Genomic DNA, 22,908 nt, shown 5'->3' with positions numbered 1-22,908 from the left:
GCGAAGGGGCTAGGTTTCAGGCTTCCGTGCCCGTGGTCACGTGATTAGGTTTAGGGTGAGGCGAGTGAGGCACGGTCAGGCAAGTGCGGGGGTCAGCTCGTGTCTGTTCTGTATTCATGCTTCCCAAGCAGTAATAACCGGCAGAGGTTCTACCGATTACCAGCGTTGCGGGTTCTCTACTCCAGGGAGTAGAGCGGTTCCAACAGTCAACCACTAGAGGACGCCAAAGAACAGCTTATAAAGCTGAATTCTTTGGTAACGTCGTCCTTCCAGAAAGAAAGATTTTTTCCCCCAGCCTGGATTCCTTTTCTCTGACAAAAACCCATCCATTTTGTGATTCTCTGCCTCTCTACATCTCCAGTCCCAAGTAGGCCCCAAATACATGAGCCAAATTCAATAGAAGAATATGTTTGGATTCTATCTCCAAAGTACCCAAATAAGATTATTACATTGACTGCAATGATCAGAAAGCCAAAATAAAATCCTAGGGTGGTTTGAGTTCAGCCTTGTGTTTAAACCCTGGCTTGTGTGATGTGAGGGCAAGGTGTCTTGGGAGGGTGACAAACCTTCTTGATTTGCCTGGGGCTGTCCTAGTTTTAGTACTAAAAGTCCTGCAGCTCAACTTCTCCATTCTTTTTTTTTTTTTTTTTAATGTTTATTTATTTTTGGGACAGAGAGAGACAGAGCATGAACGGGGGAGGGTCAGAGAGAGAGGGAGACACAGAATCGGAAACAGGCTCCAGGCTCCGAGCCATCAGCCCAGAACCTGACGCGGGGCTCGAACTCACGGACCGCGAGATCGTGACCTGGCCTGAAGTCGGACGCTTAACCGACTGCACCACCCAGGCGCCCCTCAACTTCTCCATTCTTGCAAACTGGGTTGGTTGGTCACCCTCAGTTTTTCTGATCTGTAAAATGGAATCAATGTCAGTACATACAATGGGGAGAATTGAGTAAGATGATGATGTACATAATAGGTGCTGTTAGTTTTGTTATCAAGTAATACTGTAGATGGTTGTAGGCATGGACTGAGTTCCTATAAAACCATTTAAACAAAGCCTGAACATTTTTATCATCCTGCTCATGCATTCAATTCCAAAAATTTTTACTGAGTGCTTCTTATGTATCAAGAGATAGCAGTTTAGTGGTTATGGGCACATTAAAAAAAAATTTTTTTTAACGTTTATTTATTATTGATAAAGAGAGTGACAGAGCATGAGCATGGGAGGGGCAGAGAGAGGGGAGACACAGAATCTGAAGCAGGCTCCAGGCTCTGAGCTCTGCACAGAGCCCGACGCAGGGCTCAAACTCACAAACCGTGAGATCATGACCTGAGCTGAAGTCGATGCTTAACTGTCTGAGCCACCCAGGCGCCCCTGTTATAGGCACATTTTAAAAAATGATTGACCCTTACGGGGCGCCTGGGTGGCGCAGTCGGTTGGGCGTCCGACTTCAGCCAGGTCGCGGTCTCGCGGTCCGTGGGTTCGGGCCCCGCGTCAGGCTCTGGGCTGATGGCTCAGAGCCTGGAGCCTGTTTCCGATTCTGTGTCTCCCTCTCTCTCTGCCCCTCCCCCGTTCATGCTCTGTCTCTCTCTCTCCCAAAAAAATAAATGTTGAAAAAAAAATTAAAAAAAAAAAAAAGATTGACCCTTCCAAAGGATGGTATGATCTGTAGGGGACAAAGAGAGAACGTGCTTACAGAACATAGGGGAAAAAGGTAATCCCAGCCCACTGTGTATATCCTCATAGGTCCTAATTTCCTCCAGGCTAGAAAACAGTAGTGGTCTTTTAACTTACCTCCCCAACTCCAGTTCAGTCTCTTTCCAATCTAATCAATTAACTACCAGGTAAATCTTAAAACACATTTTGGATCCTGTTTTTAGAGACCCAATACCTACCTTGCCTAGGCATTCTTTACTTTTTACAATAGAGCCTCAACCAAACTTTCAAGGCTTATCTCTTGAAGAAAACAGACAACTCCCTTGCTCAAACATGTCCCATGTTTTCCTTCCTCCATTCCATTACTCACAATGTTCCTTAAGTTGGAATGCCCCACCTCATTGCTTCCTGTCAAACATACACTCCTTCATGTGAACTTACTGGGTTTTCCACAAGACATAACTCTCCCTTACTTCATTTTTTCTGACTTTACAGCATTGTTCAGATTGGTGTCACTTCATTTATGAACCCTCTTCTTGATTGTGGGCAAGGATTGCCTGTTTCACTTTTGTATATTTCCTCCAGTTCCTTGTATGTAGCGAATAAATGTTTATTGTGGTACACCCAGAATTCTAATTTTGGTATCTATACAATGACTTTGCTAGTTTGTAGCCGTGTGTAATGTGTGTGTGTGTGTGTGTGTGTGTGTGTGTGTGTATTTTTTAAGTAGTCTTTACACCCAATGTGGGGCTTGAACTCACGACCCAGAAACCAAGAGTCACATGCTCTACTGACTGAGCCAGCCAGATACCCCTGTGTGATATTTTCTTAACTGACCTCTTTACATACTCATTTATTTTATTTATTTACTTATAAAGTTTAAAATTTTTTTTTAATTTATTTATTGAGAGACAGAGCATGAGTGGGGGAGGGGCAGAGAGAGAAGGAGACACAGAATCCAAAGCAGGCTCCAGGCTCTGAGCAAGCTGTCAACACAGAGCCCGGTGCAGGGCTTGAACCCACAAACTGTGAGATCATGACTTGAGCCGAAGTTGGACACTCAACCAACTGAGCCACCCAGGTGCCCCATAAAGTTTTTAATTTATTTTTAAAAATGCTTTTATTTATTTTGAGAGACAGCAAGAGAGTGAGGAAGGGAGGGGCAGAGAGAGAGGGAGAGAGAATTCCAAGCAGGCTCCAAACAGTCAGCACAGAGCCTGACTTGGGGCTCGAACTCACAAACCGTGAGATCATGACCTGAACCGAAATCAACTGAGCCACCCAGGTGCCCTATTTTTAAGGTTTATTCATTTATTTTGAAAGAGACAGGGGGGCGGAGGAAGAGGGGCAGAGAGAGGGAGAAAGAGAATCCCAAGCAAGCTCCACGCTGTCCACTCAGAGCCTGATGTAGGGCTTGAACTCACAAACTGTGAGATCATGACCTGAGCCGAAATCAAGAGTCAGACACTTAACCAACTGAGCCACCATGGCACCCCTTAATTAACCTGTTTAAGTCTCAGTTTCCTCACCAAAAAATGAGGATCATAACAGCACCCACCTCAGGGGTATAGCAAGGATGAAATAAGACAAGGCACTTAGGATGCTTAGTTTTGTGCTTGGCACAGCAGAGCTATGTATTGTCAGAGAAGGAAAAGATCCATTTAGGCTGGAGGAATACTGGAGGGCTTCCTGGGGTGGGGAGAGTAGGATGCGAGCTGAGATTTGATTAGATAAAAAGAAAAGAGAAGACATTTAGGCAGAGGGGCCAACCTGAATAAAGACCAAAGAAACAGAAATGAGCAGGATGTGCTGAGGATGTGGCTGGTTGAATCCCGGGAAGTACCTTTGGAGAGATTCTTCAGGAAGAGAGAGAAAAAGGACAAGTGAAGTAAATTTTGCCGAAGTACGGATTAGCGGGGCGGGGAGGGGGGGGGCAGGGAGGGAATCAGTCTCTAGCAGTTTCCTGGAGGTTCCTGTCATTTGGCTGGCCCCTGTCAGCAATAGCAACAAAATTACAAGGATAGCTAGTTTGATGAGTGACAGAATTGAATCAGCAGGTGTTTACAGCAAGTTGCAGAGAAGGCTGGAAATGGACAAAATGACAACTAGCTGCTAATAATTAGCAGGGTTAAGCTTGAAATCCTGTGTGTGTGGCCAAGAATTAATTACAGGAGTACCAGAAAGGGTGAATTTTGCTTGGTATCAGTTTGTGGGGAAAAAGCTTTAAAGGAAAAGGAGTGGTAGCAAGAAATGATTATAAAGTCAACTTGAGCCAAAGGGTCAGGGCAATGGGTAAATTTGCTAAGGCAATAGTCTAGTGTACTAATGGATGTAGAGAGTCAGATTAAGGAAGGTCAAAGTCTCACTGTACTCTGGTGATCATATCATACCTGAGTATTTTAGGGGGTCACATTTTGGTTGCAAGGAACAGAAACCCGACTGGGAAGCGAAGGTACTGGCCTTCAGGGTATGCTCAAATGGTGCCCCTCCTAGATCTCTTTAACAGGCCAGTGCACCTATCCCCCAGCTGCTGTGAGTGTTGGCAGCTAAGGGTTCTCAGATGCTCAAAATTCCAGGAATTGCCTTTAGCTGAAGGGAACAGCTTTGGAGACCTTAACTCCTTGATGGCTTACAGCCAGTGGCTGGCTGATACTTGGGTACACAAAGCTGCCCAGTGCCTCATGGGGGAATGACTCCTTGGTGTGGTTTCATGCCAGAGCTCTCTGTTGTGGATCAGGCCAAGGCAAAATCAAGCTGATTCTTGCTTGGCTGTTTCTTTTTTCCTGTCCTGCTCAACTTCCTCCCTTACAGGTTTTTCTTCCTTCAATAAGTCCCATTCACCAGATCTCCCTTACAGGCTCTGTTTCTAAGGATCCTGATGAAAGACACTTACAAAAGCAAATAGCCAGAAAATAGCTGGATCCAGGTTCTCAGAGTCATAACCTGCTGCAGTTTTTATCTGTGCCTCAGCTCTGATTGTTTTCGTATTGGTTTTATGTATTCTTGAGAAAATTCTTTTGTGGTCCTCGTGGTCAACTCCAGGGGATGAGCCGGACAGTTCAGCAGCCTCAGTGTAAAGGAAACTTCTCCATATGGGTAGTTCCAACAAAGTTCCCAGGACTCCTTCTGTTTGGACTGCCTTGGGCCACATGCCTTTCCCTAAATCAATCATCGCAAATGGGGGGTAGGGGTGGGGAGAAGGAAAGCAGTGCTTTGATTGGTCAGGACTGGCCTAGTGCTGCCCCTGGAAAGATGAATAGTAAGGTCAGCTCTATGGCAGCCATATGGACAGACAGTGGGGAGGACTGGTTCCCTAGAGGACATTAGGCTCCCCTTACCAGAAGAAAGAGAATGTTTGCTGGAAGGACAAAAATAACACATGTTCCTAATAGATCTTAACAAATTGAAAGATGCCACATGAAGTCATTAGGATAGTGGGGTGTATGGAAACCATAATCTGGCAAAAAAAGGTGATTTTTTTTATCCTTATTGTTTTGGGGATGGGCAGAAGGTACGGAAAGGGGGCATAATCTTTAAATATTTGGAATGTTGTCATGACGAAGAGGGATTAGGCACGTTCTGTGAAGCTTTAGGAGATGACATTAGAGCCCAGGCTCAGAGATTAGAGGGATGTAAATTATCCATAAGATATATTTGGTTACTTTATATGCACACAGATACAAAATAATTACAATTTAAGTTGTCCAGAAAAAGAGCAGGCATATCTGAGAGGTGGTAAGCTTGCCATGCCTGGGCAGCTGGGAATAGGCATATCACTCTTACCATGACTAATAAAATACGCTTGTGCTTCCTTCTCACCTTTTCATAAAGGCTTTTTCATAAAGGCTGTGTCTAGATAGACATTATCTGGAATGCCCCACCCCCACCTTGTCTTAGGGAAATCTGCCGCACCCCAACAATTTCGAACCAGAGTACTTTTCCTCTGAGGTTCACCTTTGTGTCCTCTTGTTAATCATGACACCTGCGATATGCTGCCTGGCATTGTAATCTCCTCATCACATGACTTAACTCCCTCCAGTTTGGTGAAAGTGCTCCCAGGCCGTAATTATTAATCTTACTGTGAGTATCAGTGTCTTACTCGAGAAATATTTGTTGAAAAAATAATTTTGCAGAAAGGTTTCTTGTCTTGGGGGAAGGTGTGTGACTAAGGGGCCACAAGGATCCTGCTCAACTTCAAGATTCTGTGATCAGCACATGGCACTAAACTTGAAGCTGACTTATAGATGAGTAATTGGGAATACCCAGGGCCACTTTGGCTTTTGCAGCTATTGGAGGAGAGAAGAGAGGGGATTCTCTTCTGCCCTTCCTCTGACAGTTACACCAATAGGCAGTCATGGGAGACCTCTGGGGGAGATCAGGGAATCATAGTTAGAATTTACTCTGGAATGTAAAGTGAGTTGTCCCCTCTCAGTCTCTGTGCCTTGGCACTGCTCCTCCCCAAAGCTGGAAGAATGTCCCAGCTCCTTTCTGTCTCTGGCGACTGTTACTTCTCTCTTCAGCCCTGCTGAGCCACACCATCCCCAGGAGGCTTTCGGGGGAAAGCACTTCCCCCTCTTTTCCATCCGCCAAGATGGGAGTTACTTCTCCTTTTCTGGACTCCCTCCCATTGCGGGGCGAGGGGGAGCAAATGGCCTGCCTGCACCAAGGTACTTCCCACAGCAGACCTCGCTTTACTTTTGTCCCCTTTAAGTCTTCTTTCTCCTTGTGGAAGTCATAGACCAGGTCCATGTGTGGTCTCTGCGCCTAATGCGCCTAATGCAGGAGATCCGCGCAGACACACACACACACACACACACACACACACACACACACACACACACACCCCTTTGCTATATGAGTGGATGCCAGAAAGAGTAGGATACCAGCATTTTAGAATTTTACAATTGCAAGAGCCTTTGGGAGTCACCTAATATCACCCTCCCTTCTACAGATGCTCTTTCTGGAGTCTCCTGAGCGAAGATTTTGGGTTCCTTCAGCCCCTTTTCTTCTCGAGGCCCAAAGCACTTCTGCTGTTGATGATCTCAATATTCTAGGTACGTAGGGAAGGGTAGGTAGATGTCGGTAGCCTCCCTTTTCCCCTAAGGGAAACTGACTCAGAGAAACGAGGGGACGGGCCTCGGTGGCGCGGGGGCTGTAACGGGAATTCAGGGCTCCGGGCCAGTGTGGAATTTATTGTGCCTCCTTTTGGGAAGCGTGAAAGTGAAGTAATCGATTTACGAGCCCCCGGCGGACCCTTTAGCCCCCTAGAAGGATCGAGACGGGTCAGGAGGATTAATGCAGCTAAGAGCTCACGGCATTGACCCCTTGGCAACTTGGCGAGGTCCAGCCGATCCGCCGCCCTTCTCTTGACAGAGTGGCCAATGGGCTTCGGCCTCTTTAAGGCCCCAGCGCCCCGCCTCCGGCTCGTCGCCGACCTCCTCCCACCTCCTCGCCGCAGCTCGGCCAGTTCCAGACTTCCCTTGGCGATGAGGTCATCTTCTCGTTTCCCATTGGCTACGTCTGGCCGTCAGTCACAGGAAGTCCCGCCGCCGTCCTCACCTCCTTCATACCCCTCCCTTCCCGCCCTCCCTTTAGTCCCCTGGTCCCAGCCTCCACAAGGCCTCTGATTGGCCAGCACAGCTGTCACTTTTCCAGCAGGCAGTGTGGGAGGCGGGAGGCGGGTGTGGTGGGAGGGCCCGCAGCTTCCGTGGCTGAGAAGAGCCGGCGGCGGCCGTGTCTGTGGTGTCCGAGGCGGCTGCGAGAGCGACCGTTCCATCCTCCTCACCCCTTCGGCTCCGCTCGCCACAGCCCTCCGCTCGCGCAGACTTCTCCCCAGCTCCGTGCGCCCTGGCTAGACGTTGAGCCTCGGGAGGGGAAGAGCGCGGTGGGAGCCGGAGGGGGACCGCCGCCGAGCCCGGGCTGGGAGGAGCGCGAGGCGGTGAGTGAGAGTCCGGGCAGGGGACCCCTCCCCCACCAGCCCCGCCCCGAGCATCCTTTCTCCTGGCGACCCCGCCGCGCGTCCTCGGGGTTGGCCTGGGCGGGCCTCGCAGCCCGGCCCCCAACCCGCCGCTGGTCCCCTCGCCTCTCCCCTCCGGGCCGGGGTCGTCTAGCCAAGGCGGGCGGGGCGGGGCCGTGCACCTGTGAACCGCCTGGCCGGGCAGCGCGGGTCGGGGGTCCGGGGGTCCGGCACCTGCTGCACCCCGGGTGTGTTTTGACTGCAGGGACCCTCTGTCGCACGCTTTCCCCGGGATCTGTGCAGACCCTCAGGATCCATGTGCAGCCCCAGGATTCCCAGGCCAGGGAGGCTTACCTGGATTTGTTGATGCCTGTGTCAGCAACCTGAATGCCGCCAGGTGTAAGGGCCCTGGTGGATTTGAAACTTGACGGCCAAGAACTTTACCCTCTAAGAAAGTGTCTGGCAGGACGCTTTGATTACACCTCCCACCCTGGCCGGTGCCGGAAGAACGCGTTGATACTCTGCCGTGGCTGGGGCTGGCGCTGGCGCTTTCAGGTCAGATTCTCAAACCTGCCGTTTCCTAGCTGTGTAATCTCGGGCGTCAGTTTCCTCATTAGGAAAAGGGGCATAATACCTATGACATGGGGTCGTTGTAAATTGGGAACGACTGGTGGATCAGTTTGTATCGAAGCACCCGCCCAGCTTGGCTTTGTCAGGATTTATCTTTTTTCTTGCTATTATAGAGCATAACGAAAAGGCAGTTTGGCAGACACTTGACTCTTTACCAGCTGTATTTGGCATGAGGTATGTGTATACAGGAACGTGAAAGGTGTCACTTAAATGTAATAATGAAATTACACCCAGCTTCATGTGTTTTTACATACTTTAAAATCCATGAGAAGTCCGAAGTGTGCAGGTTGCCAGCTTTTGAGATCTTTTCAGGATCTTTTCTACCTGATGTCAAAGCCTGTAACGTAATCGTTATTTTCAATAAAAAGTTAAATTCACGTGTTTTACGTTAGAGGACCCCCAGAACTCCAGATTTCACTTAAGCCGTTTTACTGTTGAAAAGCAGCCACCTCCCAGGAGTGAGGTGGTACAGCCAGCTGGCACAGAGCCCCATGACTACAGGGTGGGGAACCCTTGGCTGAAAGTGATTTAATGAAGTTTTGCCTAACGTCGTTTCCACTTTTCATAGTGAATCAAAGGGCTTTACGATAGTTTCTTAGTGAAACTAAACTAGAGGCAAACCATTACTGCTTTTTTCGAAAACACAGGCAAAAAGACACTGACTATAGTCCCTTCTAGCACTGCTTCACGTCTTTGCCAGTAACGGTTAAGAAGAGACCCTGTTTAGAAAGGCTTCCAAAAGTCACATCTCTTTGGATACGTTTTTTATTTAGAGTAAAATCATGAGATGGAAGAGTAATCTGTATCCCGTAATCCAAAAGTATTTACTGCAGACTTTCCACATCCTTAAGTACTCTGCTGAGTGCTATGAGGAAGGCATTTAAAAGAAGTATGAAACAGCATCCCAGCCCATAAAGGGCAAAACCAGAAAGTTTGGAATCACTCAGTACTAATTTTGGGTACTACTTAAGTAATGACTTCATTCATTCATTCATTCATTCACTCATTCAGTAAACTTGTTCCTTGTCTGTAACGGGCCAGGTGTTTTTCTAAAAGCCAACATAATCGAGATAAGTGAGATATGGTCTCTGGTCATAGGAGCTCACGGTCTAGTGTGAGAGGCAGAAAGTGACAGTCGTGACACATTGAAATAAACTCCACGTTGGGGAAAAAAAAAAAAAAAAAAAAAAAAAGAAATAAACTCCAGACTACATGTATAGGAGGGTCAAGAGAGCTTCTCTTTTGGACCTCAAAGAGAAGATGGCATTTGGGCTGAATCTCAACTCACCAGATGAAGGAGAGGAAGATCATTCCAAGTAGCTGAGCTTGGAAAGATTTCCTGATGAATCTTCTGACTGGTATAGCCTAGTGTAAGCCATGGGGAAGGGGAAGGAAAGCGACATTTCTTGATGCTCACTATGTAATAGGCGTTAATAATGCTAGGCTTTTAATGTTATCACTCACTCCTCACAGCAACCCTATGAAGTAGATTTTACCTCCACTTTAAGATAGGAAAACTGAGGCTCAGTTAGTTAAATAATTTGTCTGAAGGTTACACGGTTAGTGACAGAGCCTGGACTTGAATTTCTTTCTTAAAAGTATGGATGCTCTTTCCCTTTTCACACTCTGTAGAGATAAATATAAGTGAGATGAGAAAGTTCCAGCTATATATGTTATTTTACTACATCAATTACAAATTACTTTCTGTAAAATAAATGTTCTTATTTGATTTAAAGTTTCTAAAACTTGTTTAACAAAAGCTATCAAATGGTAGTTATTTTATGTTTATAAGTGTGATGGCATTTGCTAAAAAGTGTGGTTCATGGAAACATCCAGTGGAAGACATGACCTACAGATTCTGTATGGGGCACTTGACAAAGCTGTTAACCAGGTATGGACTTTTCTTGAGACTGTAGCTTACATATTTAAGTGTATAAAGAAAAGGACGTGCAGATGAGTGGCCAATTAAATAGACAATGAAAGGTAAAATAGTTTTGAATAATTTTTATGAAAGGGGAAATTAGAATTTTGAAGTCATATTAACATAGATTGTTATATTTAGAGAGACTACTATTGACTATAAGCTCCACAAAGGCAATTTGTATCTTTTATTCTCAGCTTCAGGAGCAATTCTTGGGACATAGTAGATGCTCAGTTAATATTTGTTGAATAAAAGATGAATGTAGACAAATATATACTTATAGTGTGTTTATGTAAATGCTAGGGTTGATAGTTAAAATTGACATAGGAACATTTTCATCTGTTGAGAAAAAACTTTGGTCAGGAGGTTATATTTCAGAAGGTCTTTGAAAGAAGAGGGAGGACATAGATAGATTACAGATGAAGTGGTATAGACATATAGGTAGTTTATAAACGGTTATACTTTGGAAGAAAAGGAACATTGAACAAAGGGAATGACCCACTGACACAATTCAAATATAGGCAGTGTTTATTTCTTTGTTTCTTTATTTTTAGAGAGAGCACACCACTCTCTCTAGGGAGAGGTGTAGAGGGAGAGATAGAATGTTAAGCAGACTCCATGTTCAGCATGGAGCCGGACATGGGGCTTGATCCCACGACCCTGGGATCATGACCTGAGCTGAAAATCAAGAGTCAGACACTAAACTGACTGGGCCACCCCAGCACCCCATAGGCACTGTTTATTTCTATGGCCTTAATGAGTTTTGAGAATCAGGGAAACAGTGTCTGCTCTTAAGGAAATTATAGTTTTAGAGACTAGCTATGTTAGGTATCTATTGTGTAATGTCTTACCCCCAAAGTTAGTGTTTAACAATAAACGTTCTTTCTCATAGTTTCTTTGAGTCAGGAATTTGGGAGCAGCTTGGGGAGTGGTTCAGGCTCAGGGTCTTTTCAGGAGATTGCATTAATAGGTCGTCTGGGGTTATAGTCCTCTGAAGGCTTGACTGAAGCTGGTGGGTCCTCTTCTAAGGTGGCTACTCAGATTGCTGACAAGTGGGTGTAGGCTGTTGGTGGGAGATCTCAGCTCTTCTCCCTGTGGGCCTCTCCACAGAGCTACTTGAGTGCCCTCCTGGCATGGCATCTGGCTTCCCCCAGAGCAAGCAATCAGGAGGCCACGCTGCGCTGTCTTTTATTTATTTATTTTTTATTTTATTTTTTATTTTTTTAATTGCACTGTCTTTTATGACCTAGCTTTAGAAGTCACATCCTGTCATTTCTCCCGTTTTCTTTTGGTCACACATTGTGGGAAGGGATGACACATGGACATGAATACCAGGAGGTAAAGATCTTTAGGGGCCATCTTGGAGGCTGGCTACCTCATAGAACAGAAAAAGTGTTGGAAGAAGGTACAAAGTGCTGGGGGAGGGGAGGCAAGGATTCAGAGGAGGGAAAGATTTAATTCTTGTAACAGATTTTCAGAAATCTTAATTGGGTGCTCACTGTGTGCCTTCAACATGGTAGGCTAATATGTGGAAGTGGACACTGAATTAGGGCCATATGAAATGTAAGGAGTCTAGGCCGGCTCTAAGGACACTTCATCTCTGTGTGTAAATTGAGGGTGGAGTAATTTTTCTGATATTGAGGAGAACAGTAACTTGTCAGATTGATAGACAAGCATAGATAGACAGCACAGTCTTGTGGCATAGATGCTGGAGCCGGACTTCCTGGGTTGCAATCCTGCCTCCACCACTTGCTGGTTGTGTGACCTTGGGTGTGTGACTGTAATACTCTTACGAAGTCTTCTTAGTAACTCACTAACTATAAAATGGGGGTGATGATGGTGGCTGCTTTATATGGCTACTATAAAGATTAAACAAGTTAAACATATGCCAAGTCCTTGGCACAGCTTTTCATGCACCACCATCATCATCATCATCGTTAATTTTAGGCAGTAGCATAGAACTGACCGTGGATGAATGAGGTTGGAGTCAGAGATGAATGAGTGTAGAATGATGTGAATGTTCAGATAGAAGCATTGAAATGTCAGTCATTGCTGCTCAGCGTCAGATTTTCCAGTTCAAGTACTTATGTTTACATAGTTTTTATTTCACAATTAGAGTTACACAGTTACAACAGTACCTCTGGAGGTACCTCAGGAGGTGCACAGTTTGCCCGTTAGGGGTAACTTGTATTCTCATTGTCGGTCTTTGAATTCCTGGGCCTTCTTTTTTTTTTAATTTTTTTTTTTTCAACGTTTATTTATTTTTGGGACAGAGAGAGACAGAGCATGAACGGGGGAGGGGCAGAGAGAGAGGGAGACACAGAATCGGAAACAGGCTTCAGGCTCCGAGCCATCAGCCCAGAGCCCGACGCGGGGCTCGAACTCACAGACCGCGAGATCGTGACCTGGCTGAAGTCGGACGCTTAACTGACTGCGCCACCCAGGCGCCCCAAATTCCTGGGCCTTCTATCTGCAGAGTGGGTTTAGTCAGCAGTACTTAGAGGTGCATATGCTTAAAAAGAGCTTAGAAGTGGAACCAGGACCCATAATAATAGCAGAGTGAGCACTTTTGTGACTGGGTCGCAGAAGAACCTGCAGAGATTGTTAATACTGTATCACTTCTTTGAAGACGGGAGCTCATCGAACTCCGTGTCTCTGTAGGTGCTAAAGCAGGAATTGGGTGATCTGCCAGGGTGCCTTGGGTGGAGCTAATTGCCTAAGTGGCCTTTAGTTCTGCGGTTCAGAGACTCCAGTCCAACTCTCATTGTTTAGTTGAACAGAGGCACTGAGAAATTAAGCGGTTTGAGGTTCCACAAGAATCTCGTGGCTGAGCCTGGGCCAGTTCTTCACCCCGTGTTTAAGGCCGGCTCACATAGTCGTAACAGAAGATCTGCAGAATCTTTGCAAGACTGAGCATTGTGAAAATTTCTTTTCTTCAGATACCATATTTTTAGTTTTGTGGTGTATCTGGTTCATTTGCTTCCCTAGTCACTTTCATTCATATGCTTTTAGAAATCATTCCTTAAGTGAGTGTTAGTTACAAGTAATTTGGAAAGCTCAACTTGAAATCTGGGATGTATCCTCTTATAGGTGGGCTACTTACAGGTCTTTGACCTCTAAAATTGTAACTGGGAATTATGAGGGATTTTGATTTTTTTGAAAACCTTTTGTTCTGGTATCAAAATTTAAAGTATCAGAGTATCAGAGAGTAAAATAACTAGTGAAGTAACATGTCAAGTTTAAGGGCATGAACAGAGCTGGGTACTGACAATTATCAGCTTTGTAACCATAGGCTTACTACTTAACTTTCTTGTGACTAGTTTTTTCATCTGTAAAATGGGGTTAATGATTCTTACAACATGAGGTTGTTAATAAGGATTACGGAGTCATAGTGGCATCATGGTTGTGCTACCTCATTAATTCTCACACCAGCTCTGTAAAGTAAGTAGTAGCACCATTTTGTAGATGAAGAAAGAGAAGCTTGGAGAGATTCACTAATTTAGGAAGATAGCAATCAGGGTTTGAACCAAGATCTTTTTTTTTTTTTTTTTTTTTTTTTTAAAGTAGGCTCCACGCCCAGTGTGAGGCTTGAACTCTCGACCCTGAGATCAAGAGTCACATGCTGTACTGGCTGAGCCAGCCAGGTGTCCCCCCAGTTCTGTCTTTGAATTAAAAGTGCTAACTCCCTACGATAATGTGTGTGAAGTGCCTAACTTTGCCTGTAGTAAATGTCTGTTCCTGTTCACTTGCATAGTTTGTGAAAATGTTAGTATACTGAGAATTCTTTACGGTAGCAATCAAGGTGTTGTAGCATTCAAAGTATTCTTTGCAGTATTCCTTATATGTATCTTGTTGCCATTCCTGAAATAGAAAGCTATACTAGTGATTTCACATCCTAAACTGCTCAATAAATACTAAATAAGGGCATACTATAGTGTCCAAATTTTAAACATATTTTGTCAGTGTTTCAGTTATCTTTGTAACTGTAAATGGCATAAGTGATGCCAGAGTCCCTTAATCGTGGTTAATCTGTACATATTTCCACTACCACAAAATTTACAGGAACTTGGAAAGTTGTCCTCTCCTCATATTTTAGAACACACCATGTTGCATTTTGGTATGAGAGTGGTGTTATTGGTTTCATGGTGAAACTGGAACTGACTTTATTGTTGACTTTATATTTTGTTACATGATGGATGTATTTTGGGGGGTAAGATTATTTTTATTTATTTATTTTATTAAGTAAATTCTTTGCCCATTGTGGGGCTCGAACTCACAACCCCAAGATAAAGAGTTGCACACTCTACCAACTGAGCCAGTCAGGTGCCTCTATGGGATGGATGTCTTTAAAGTAGTCTTTTTATTTTTATTTTGTTTTTTTGTTTTTTTTTGAGAGAGAGCAGGCGAGCTAGGCAGAGTGGCAGAGAGCGAGAGCGAGAGCGAGAGAGAGAGAGAGAGAGAGAGAGAGAGAGAATCTTAAGCAGGCTCCACATGTAGCTCAAAGCTTGACATGGGGCTTGATCTCACGACCATGAGATCATGACCTGAGCTGAAATCAAGAGTTGGCTGCTCAACTGACCAACTGACCGAGCCACCCAGGTGCCTCTAAAGTAGTCTTTTAAAATTTGCCTTGTATATGTTATCTTGGCTTTCAAAACAATTTAGAAATGAAGGGTAAGGACAATGTTCTTTTATATCTCTGATACACGTGATAATCACTTTTTATGGAAAATCAGTTGAACTAAAGCTTTCATTCAGAAGCCTTTCACTCTTTAATTCTAATATTCCAGGTTAATGCCCTAAGGGGGCATGGGAGGCAAAGATGTGGTGCTATTTTAAATTCTATATGTTGTAGATTCAGTGGATCATCTCACATTCTTGTTGATATTTCTTTTCTGTTTAGATTTTTTTGTTTGTTTTTTTGCAAGGGAGGATCTGGGAGTCCTGGAATGATGGGAATAGGGAGCCACCAAGAATACAATGAGATCATAGGTTAGTGATTTAATTTGAAATTAAATAAATTTGAAGCTTTCCTTTACGCAGTAGAACATCATGGGGTGGTTATTGCCCATTTGTGTAATATCTGTCATGAATCTTTGTATACATTGAGTGAAACAGCTATTTAGTCATTTCCTAAAGCAGTCACTCTGTAGCATGATTGTATTTCATTTCATTTCATTTCATTTCATTTCATTTCATTTCATTTCATTTCATTTCATTTCATTTCATTTCATTTCAATTTTATTTTTTTCCCCCTTTCACTTTTACCTGAAAGCTGATTCTGAAGGTGAGCCTGCAGAAACAATTTGTATAAAACTGGGCATGACCTGTACAATTTGGATAAGGTATTCATGACATTTTATTTTCAACATGTTTAATAACCTGTTGGGTGCCTAAATAAAACTGAGTTAATTATAGTGTAACCTTTTGTTCTATTTGGAGAGTGTTAAGGGATTTTTGAATACCTTCCAAAATTCACCTTCATCACATGAACTTAGAAAGCTCTTTCTAGAGCAAGGATCCTCAAAACTTAACCTGCATGAGTCTCTACTTCTTCTAGTCACTTCTTTGTTTTGTTTTGAAAAAGTGTAGTAGGTTTTCCTACTGTTTGGAGATAGTAGTGATGAGTTTGGAGTTGAATGCACCTGTTTTCAATTCTGGCTCTACTGTTCACTGGCTGTGCGATCTTGGACAAGGGAATTAATCTTTCCAAATCTCTATTTCCTCATAGGATGGCCGTGAGAGGTAAATAAGTTACATGTAAAGCATTTAGCACATAGTAGGCATTCTATGCATGTTAATTTTCCTAACACCCAGAAGTTTTCTTTTGTAGCAGTAGCTACAATTGCAGCAAAATAATTGTGTAATTGTTTATGTTTTTCTTCTCATAAGCTTTGTGAGGACAGGGGTCATGTGTGTCTCTTCATTGCTATTTTCCCAGCATTCAGTGTAGTGCTTGGCGTGGCATATAATAGATGCTCAATAAATACTTGTTGAATGAATGAAAGTGACTCACCCCTTCTCCTTACCCTGTCCTTCCTTGTCTTAAATGACAGTGTCCTGAACTTACACTTGAGAATTACTCAGCTTTTTACTTGATTCTTGGTCCGTTAATGACTGGAGCTAGGTAAAGGGGAAGGCAATGAACAGATGAATAACGGCCAGAAAGAGAGCAGAACAATATTCAAAGTAAGTTATAATATTTTAAAATCATAGTACTCTGGGATTTCTAACCTTTTCTAATCTGATGTCCAGCCCCAGATTCTACCAAAACAGTTTTTGGCGAGGCCACCCCTGGCTTGTATGTTGGTGAACCAGTGGGTTGTCCTTAGCTTAGTAAAACGTACTTAGTAAAATGTACTAGAGATTTGGAAAGATTAATTCCCTTGTCCAAGATCGCACAGCCAGTGAACAGTAGAGCCAGAATTGAAAACAGGTGCATTCAACTCCAAACTCATCACTACTATCTCCAAACAGTAGGAAAACCTACTACACTTTTTCAAAACAAAACAAAGAAGTGACTAGAAGAAGTAGAGACTCATGCAGGTTAAGTTTTGAGGATCCTTGCTCTAGAAATTCTTATAGTAATTCAGGCAAGAATCTTGATGTCATCTTCTCTTTCTTTCCCACTTCATACCCAGTCCATCAGCGAATCCTGTTAGCTCTCTTTTGTAAATACATCTGTATCTGATCATTTCTCACCACCTCCGTCATAATTATCCTTGTCCAACCCAACTGATTAGGTTCCTGTGGCTAGCTACTGTAACAAATTACCACCAACTTGGTGACTTAAAACAGCCTATGTTTATTCTCTTATAGTCCTGAAGGCCAGATGTGTGAAATCAGTTTCACTGGGTCAAAATCACGGGGTCAGCAGCAGGGCTGCACTCCTTTTGGAAGCTTCGGGGGAGAGTGAGTTCCTTGCCTCTTTTGGTTTCAGGTGGCTGCTGGCATTGCTTGGTTTGTGGCAGGATCACTTCAGTCTTCAAAGGCAGCATCTTCAGATCTCTGTGCACATCTCTTTCACCTCTCTGTCAAATCTCTCTGCCTCCCTTTTATAAAGACATGTGATTGCATTTAGGGCTCACTCAGATAATCCAGGATAATCTCCCCATCCCAAGATCCTTAATCACATCTGCAAAGATTCCCCCACCTTTATTATTATTATTATTATTGTTATTATTGGCCTTTTAAGGTAACAATCACAAGTTCCAGGGTCTAGGATGTAGAAAATGTGGGCATCTTTTTTTTTAAAGTTCATTTATTTTTTTTTTTTTGAGAGTGGGGGAGTGGAGGAGGGGCAGAGAAAGAGAGGGAGAGAGCGAATCCCAAGCAGGTTTCTCGCTGTCCACGCAGAGCCCACTGTGGGGCTCCATCTCTTGAAACATGAGATCATGACCTGAGCCGAAATCAAGAGTCGGACGCTTAACCAACTGAGCCACCCAGGTGCTCCGAAAATGTGGGTATCTTTAGGGTGCCATTTTTCAGTCTACCAGTCTGTTCTTTGGCCCCCAAAGATTCACATCTGTCCCGCATGCAAAGTACATTTACCCCATTCCAACATTCCCAACAGTCTTAACCCATTGCAACATCAACTCAAGTTAAGATCTCATCTACATAACATTAGCTTAAAAGTACAAAATCTCATCATATAAATCCTCTAGATTAGGTATAGGTGAGACTCTGGGTATGATCCATCTTGGGGCAAAACCCTTTCCATCTGTGGCCCTGTGAAACAAGAAAACAAGTTATATGTTCTCAAAATACAGTGATGGGACAGACATAGACATTCCTATTCCAAAAAGGAGAAAATGCAGGGAACAGGTGTGTCACTGGTCCCAAGCAATTTTAAGATCCGGCAGGGAAAATGTCATTAGTTTTCAAAGCCTGGGAGTAATCCTATGTGGCTTGAGATTCCTACTCTGGGCCTGTGGCTTTGGCTTTTGGGCTCATGGGCTCATGGCTCAGCTCTAGTTTTCTTTTTCTTTTTCCTTTTTTTTTTTTTTTTTTTTAATTTGTTAATGTTTATTTTTGAGAGAGAGAGCGCGAGCAGGGGAGGGACAGGGAGAGAGGGAGACACAGAATCCAAAGCAGGCTCCAGGCTCTGAGCTGTCAGCACAGAGCCTGACAGGGGGCTCCAACTCACAAACCTTGAGATCATGACCTGAGCCGAAATCGGGCACTTAACTGACTGCGTCACCCAGGTGCCCCATGACTTACTTATTTTATAACTGGAAATTTGTACCTTTAGACCCCCTTCGCCCATTTCGCAGCACTCCCCCGCCTGAACCTGTGGTAACCACTAATCTTGTCTGTGTCTGTGAGTTCAGTTTTTTTTTTTTAATTTCACGTATAAGTGAGATCATATATTTCTCTTTTCTCTTATTTCACTTAGTGTAATGCCCTTGAAGTCCATTCATGTTGTTGCAAATGGCAAGATTTCATTCTTTTTTATGGCTGAATAATATTATATATACCACATTTTCTTTATGCATTCATCCCTCAGTGGATACTTAGGTAGTTTTCATCTCTGGCTATTGTAAATAATGATGCAGTGAACATGGGGGTGCATACATCTTTTCGAATTAGTGTTTTTGTTTTCTTTGGATAAATACCAAGAAGTGGAATTACTAGATCATATAGTAGTGCAGTTTATTTTTTAAGTCCATTTATTTACTTTTTGAGAGAGAGAGGAGGGGAGAGAGTGTGCTTGCATGTGCTTGCGTGTGTGAGTAGGGGAGTGGCAGAGAGAGGGAGAGAGAGAGAATCCCAAGCAGGCTCTGTACTGTCAGCGCGGAGTTTGACGCAGGGCTTGAACTTTTGAACAGCAAGATCATGAGCTGAGCCGAAATCATGAGTTGGCTGCCCAACTAACTGAGCTACCCAAGCACCCCAGGTGTGCTATTTTTAATTTTTTGAGGACCTTCCATACCATTTTCCATCATGGTTGCACAAATTTACATTCCTACCAACAGTGCATAAGGGTTCCCTTTTCTTCAGATCCTCCCCAACACTTGTTATTTCTTATCTTTTTGATAATAGCCATTCTAGCAGGTGTGAGGTGATATTGTGGTTTTGATTTGCATTTCCCTGATGATGAGTGATGTTGAGCATCTTTCTGTCTTCTCTGGAAAAATGTTCAGATCCTCTGCCTATTTTTTAATTAGACTGTTGTTTTTTTTTTTTGCTATTGAGTTGTATGAGTTTTTTAAAAATATATTTTTGATATTAGCCCCTTATCAGCTGCATGATTTGCAAACATTTTCCACCATTCTGTAGGTTGCCTTTTCATTTTGCTGATGGTTTCCTTTGTTGTGGCAGAAGCTTTTTAGTTTGCTGTAGATTCAGAGCCACTTCCACATTTCTAAGTATTTACACTGAACACTCCACTTCTAGATGCCAAAATGTCTATCAGGGTTCAACCAGAGAAATAAAATCAGGAGATATACATAAAGAGATTTATTGTAAGGATTTATTCCTTATATGTTGCAGGGGCTAGCTAAGTAAGTATGATATCCATAGGCTAGGCTCTCTTGAGCTGAAGTTGTTATCCACAGGTAGAATTTCTTTTTCTGGGAAATGTCAGTTCTGCTTTTAAAGCTTTTTATTTTATTTTTTTAAATGTTTATTTTTGAGAGAGAGTGTGAGCAGGGGAGGGGCAGAGAGAGAGAGAGAGAGGGAATTCCAAGCAGGCTACAAATGGTCAGCAAAGAGCCCGACTTGGGGCTTCAATTCATGAGCTGTGAGATCATAACTTGAGCCAAAGTCGGGACGCTTAACTGACCAAACCACTCATGTGCCCCTGTTCTTAAGGCTTTTGAACTGATTGAATCAGGCCTACCTAGATTATCTAGGACAATCTGATTTACTTAAAGGCAACTGATTATGAATATTAATCACATCTACAAAATAGCTTCACAGCAACACTTAGTGTTTGAATAACTGGTGACTGTGGCCTAATCAAGTTGACCCATACAACTGACCACCACATAATCATTATTATTTCTTGCCTGGATTATTGCTGTAGTAGCTTCCTTTGATCTGAATCCCCATTTCTGCTCTGCTTTCTTGTGATCTGCTCTCCACATAGATTATAGATCTTATGATCTGCTTTCCGGAGTCAGTTTCATGATCTTCCATGGTCCCCATTGCTTACTCTGCTGCAATCCCACTGGATTCTTTGCTGTCCCTGGGTCATACCAGGTCTTTGTGCTTGTTGTTTTCTCCGCCTGGTATACTCTTTCCCTAAATCTTCACATGATTTACTTCCTCACTTTTTTCAGATCTTTACTCAGATGTCTCCTTATCAGAGAGACCTCCACATACAAGAAAGCCACCTTGCTCCTTAATTGAGGGCAGTCCTTATTTTCCTTTTTTGTAGAAATTGACATGCTGAATGTAAAATTTACATGGAAATGTAACAAAAAAATATATATATATATATTTACATGGAAATGTAAAGGATCTGAAACAGCCAAAATAATTTAGAGTTTTGTTTATTTAAGTTAGCTCTGTATCCAACATGGGGCTCGAACTCACAACCCCGAGGTCAGGAGTTGTGTGCTCTTCCAACTGAGCCAGCCAGGTGCCCCTAGAATAGCTAAAATAATTTAGAGGTGGAAGAACAAACTTGGAGGAATGAAATTACCTGATTTCAAGAAAACATAAAGCTAGAGTAATCAAGACTGTGTGGTATTAGTGTAAAAACACAAATATGGATCATTGGAGCACAATAGGGAATGCTGAAATAGATGTATCATCAATTGATTTTTTAACAAAGGGTTAAATGTAATTCAATAGAGGGAAGAGTAGTTTTCAACAAATGTTGCTGGAACAATTGGGATATTTGTGTTTAAAGAAATGAATGTCAATACCTAACTCACACTGTACAGAAAAAATTAATTTGAAAGGGCTCATAGAGCTACACATACAAAACTGTAAAACTTATAGAAAAAATTATAAGAAAATATTTATGACCTTGGGATAGGCAAAGATTTTTTAGGAAACAAAAACACTAACCATGGAAGAAAAAAATGATAAATCAGATCTATCAAAAGGAAAACCTTCTGTTCTTTAGAAGATACGTAAGAAAATGAAAAGGTAAGCCAGACTGGGAGGAAATATTTATACACACACACACACTCTATATACATATACATGTGTGTATATGTAATTTCATATATGTGTAGATATCTATAGATTTATCAAAGGACTCATATTTAGAATGTATGAAAATTTTTAAAAATAATATGACAAATGGCCCAATTAAAAACGAACAAAAGCTTTGAATAGACACTTCGAAGACAAAAACGTATTTGAATGTCCAAAAGCATAAGAAAAGATTTTCAACATTAGTCACCAGGGAAATACAAATTAAAACTATATCACATACCATTTTGTGCCCAGTAGAATATATAAAATTAAAAAATGTGGAAAAGTCCAAATATTGGTGAGGATGTGAAACAACTGGAATTCATGTATGTTGGTGGTGGGAGTGTGAAATATCGCACTTTTGAAAACAAATGGTCAGTTTCTTTAAAGTTAAATACATACTTATCATGCAGCCTTGTCCTGCACCTTGGTATTTATTATCTAAGAGAAATGAAAACATATATTCCCAGAAAGACCACGTGAACGTTCATAACAGTTTCATTTATAATGGCCAAAAATTGGAAACCACTCAGATACTATCAACAGGTGAATAGGTAAACAAACCGTGGATAAATAGTGAATTATAGATACATGCAGCAATGTGAATGAATCTTGAAAACTCTGTTGAAAGAAGTAAGAAACAAAGGAGAACTTACTTTATGGTTTTATTCATTCTTTTATTCATTCAATCATTCATTTTAGACAGAGAGAGCATGCAAGCTGGGGAGAGGGGCAGAGGGAGCGGGGGGAGAGAGAGAGAATGAATCTTAAACAGGCTCCATGCTCAGCCCGACATGTGACTCAATCCCAAGACCCTGGGATCATGACCTGAGCTGAAATCAACCAACCACTCAACCAACCAAGCCACCCAGTCGCCTCTATGGTTTCATTTATATTGAAGTTCTAGAATAGGCAAAACTAACTTATAGTAATAGAAGTTAGATCAGTGGTTGTTTGTGGCTGGGGTGGAGGGGGAGGAGGAAGACTGCAAAAGGACATGAGGCATGATGGGAGTGTTTTCTTGATTGGAAGTGGTGATTACATGAGAATGTGCATTTGTTAGAATTAATTGAACTCATTGGAACTGTACACTTAAAATGGGTGCATTTTATTGTAAGTAAATTATACCTCAAAGTTGATTTAAAAAAAAAATACTGTGTGGTCAGTGCTCTGTGGACTAAACAAAAGGTGTTTGTAGGCCAAATTTGGTTGCGGTCAGCCAGTATCTAACAGCTGATCTATACCCCCACACATGTGCACGCTACAAAAATGCCCGGTCCGTAATGGTCTTCAGATTTCTGTTGAATGAGCAGGTGGATGACTAATGTGCCTTCTTGCATCACCATTGCAAGAAAACACTTCATTCTTCACTCTCCTGCAGTTTTCCAGCCTCAGTCATTTTACAGAGTTAATTTGTTTGGCTTCTCCTGGCAGTAGTACCTTGAGTATAAATGAGGTTATTCATTCATTCAAATAGTTGCTGAGTATCTACCGTATATAAAATCCTGCCTAAATAAAGTAATTGCTAACTGGGAAGAATTACACAAATGTCTGTTGATTATATGTGTGAAATTAACATTCAATTTAAAAAA

At 42.7% G+C, this 22,908-nt stretch overlaps 1 protein-coding gene across 6 annotated transcripts in view; it reads left to right on the top strand.

Moving 5' to 3' along the window:
- The first annotated feature begins 6,594 nt into the window (after positions 1–6,594).
- Positions 6,595–22,908, top strand: part of MRTFA (myocardin related transcription factor A) — a 214,796-nt gene continuing 198,482 nt past the window's right edge. For 2 of the 6 annotated variants that reach the window (XM_045062422.1, XM_045062417.1), the window contains exon 1: positions 7,645–8,169. In XM_045062422.1, coding sequence (XP_044918357.1) covers positions 8,002–8,169 — 168 coding nt within the window. In that variant the 5' untranslated portion in view covers positions 7,645–8,001. Of the gene's footprint in view, positions 6,713–7,469; positions 7,597–7,643; positions 8,170–15,102; positions 15,158–22,908 lie in introns of those variants that run through there. The other 4 variants (XM_045062418.1, XM_045062419.1, XM_045062420.1 and 1 more) reach the window with 4 other exon arrangements.

Source organism: Felis catus, chromosome B4 (genome assembly GCF_018350175.1).
Source record: "Felis catus isolate Fca126 chromosome B4, F.catus_Fca126_mat1.0, whole genome shotgun sequence".
In the NCBI taxonomy this organism is placed as follows: Eukaryota; Metazoa; Chordata; class Mammalia; order Carnivora; family Felidae; genus Felis; species Felis catus.
The sequence above is the reverse complement of the archived record's forward strand: the minus strand, read 5'-3'. Positions and strand labels throughout refer to the sequence as shown.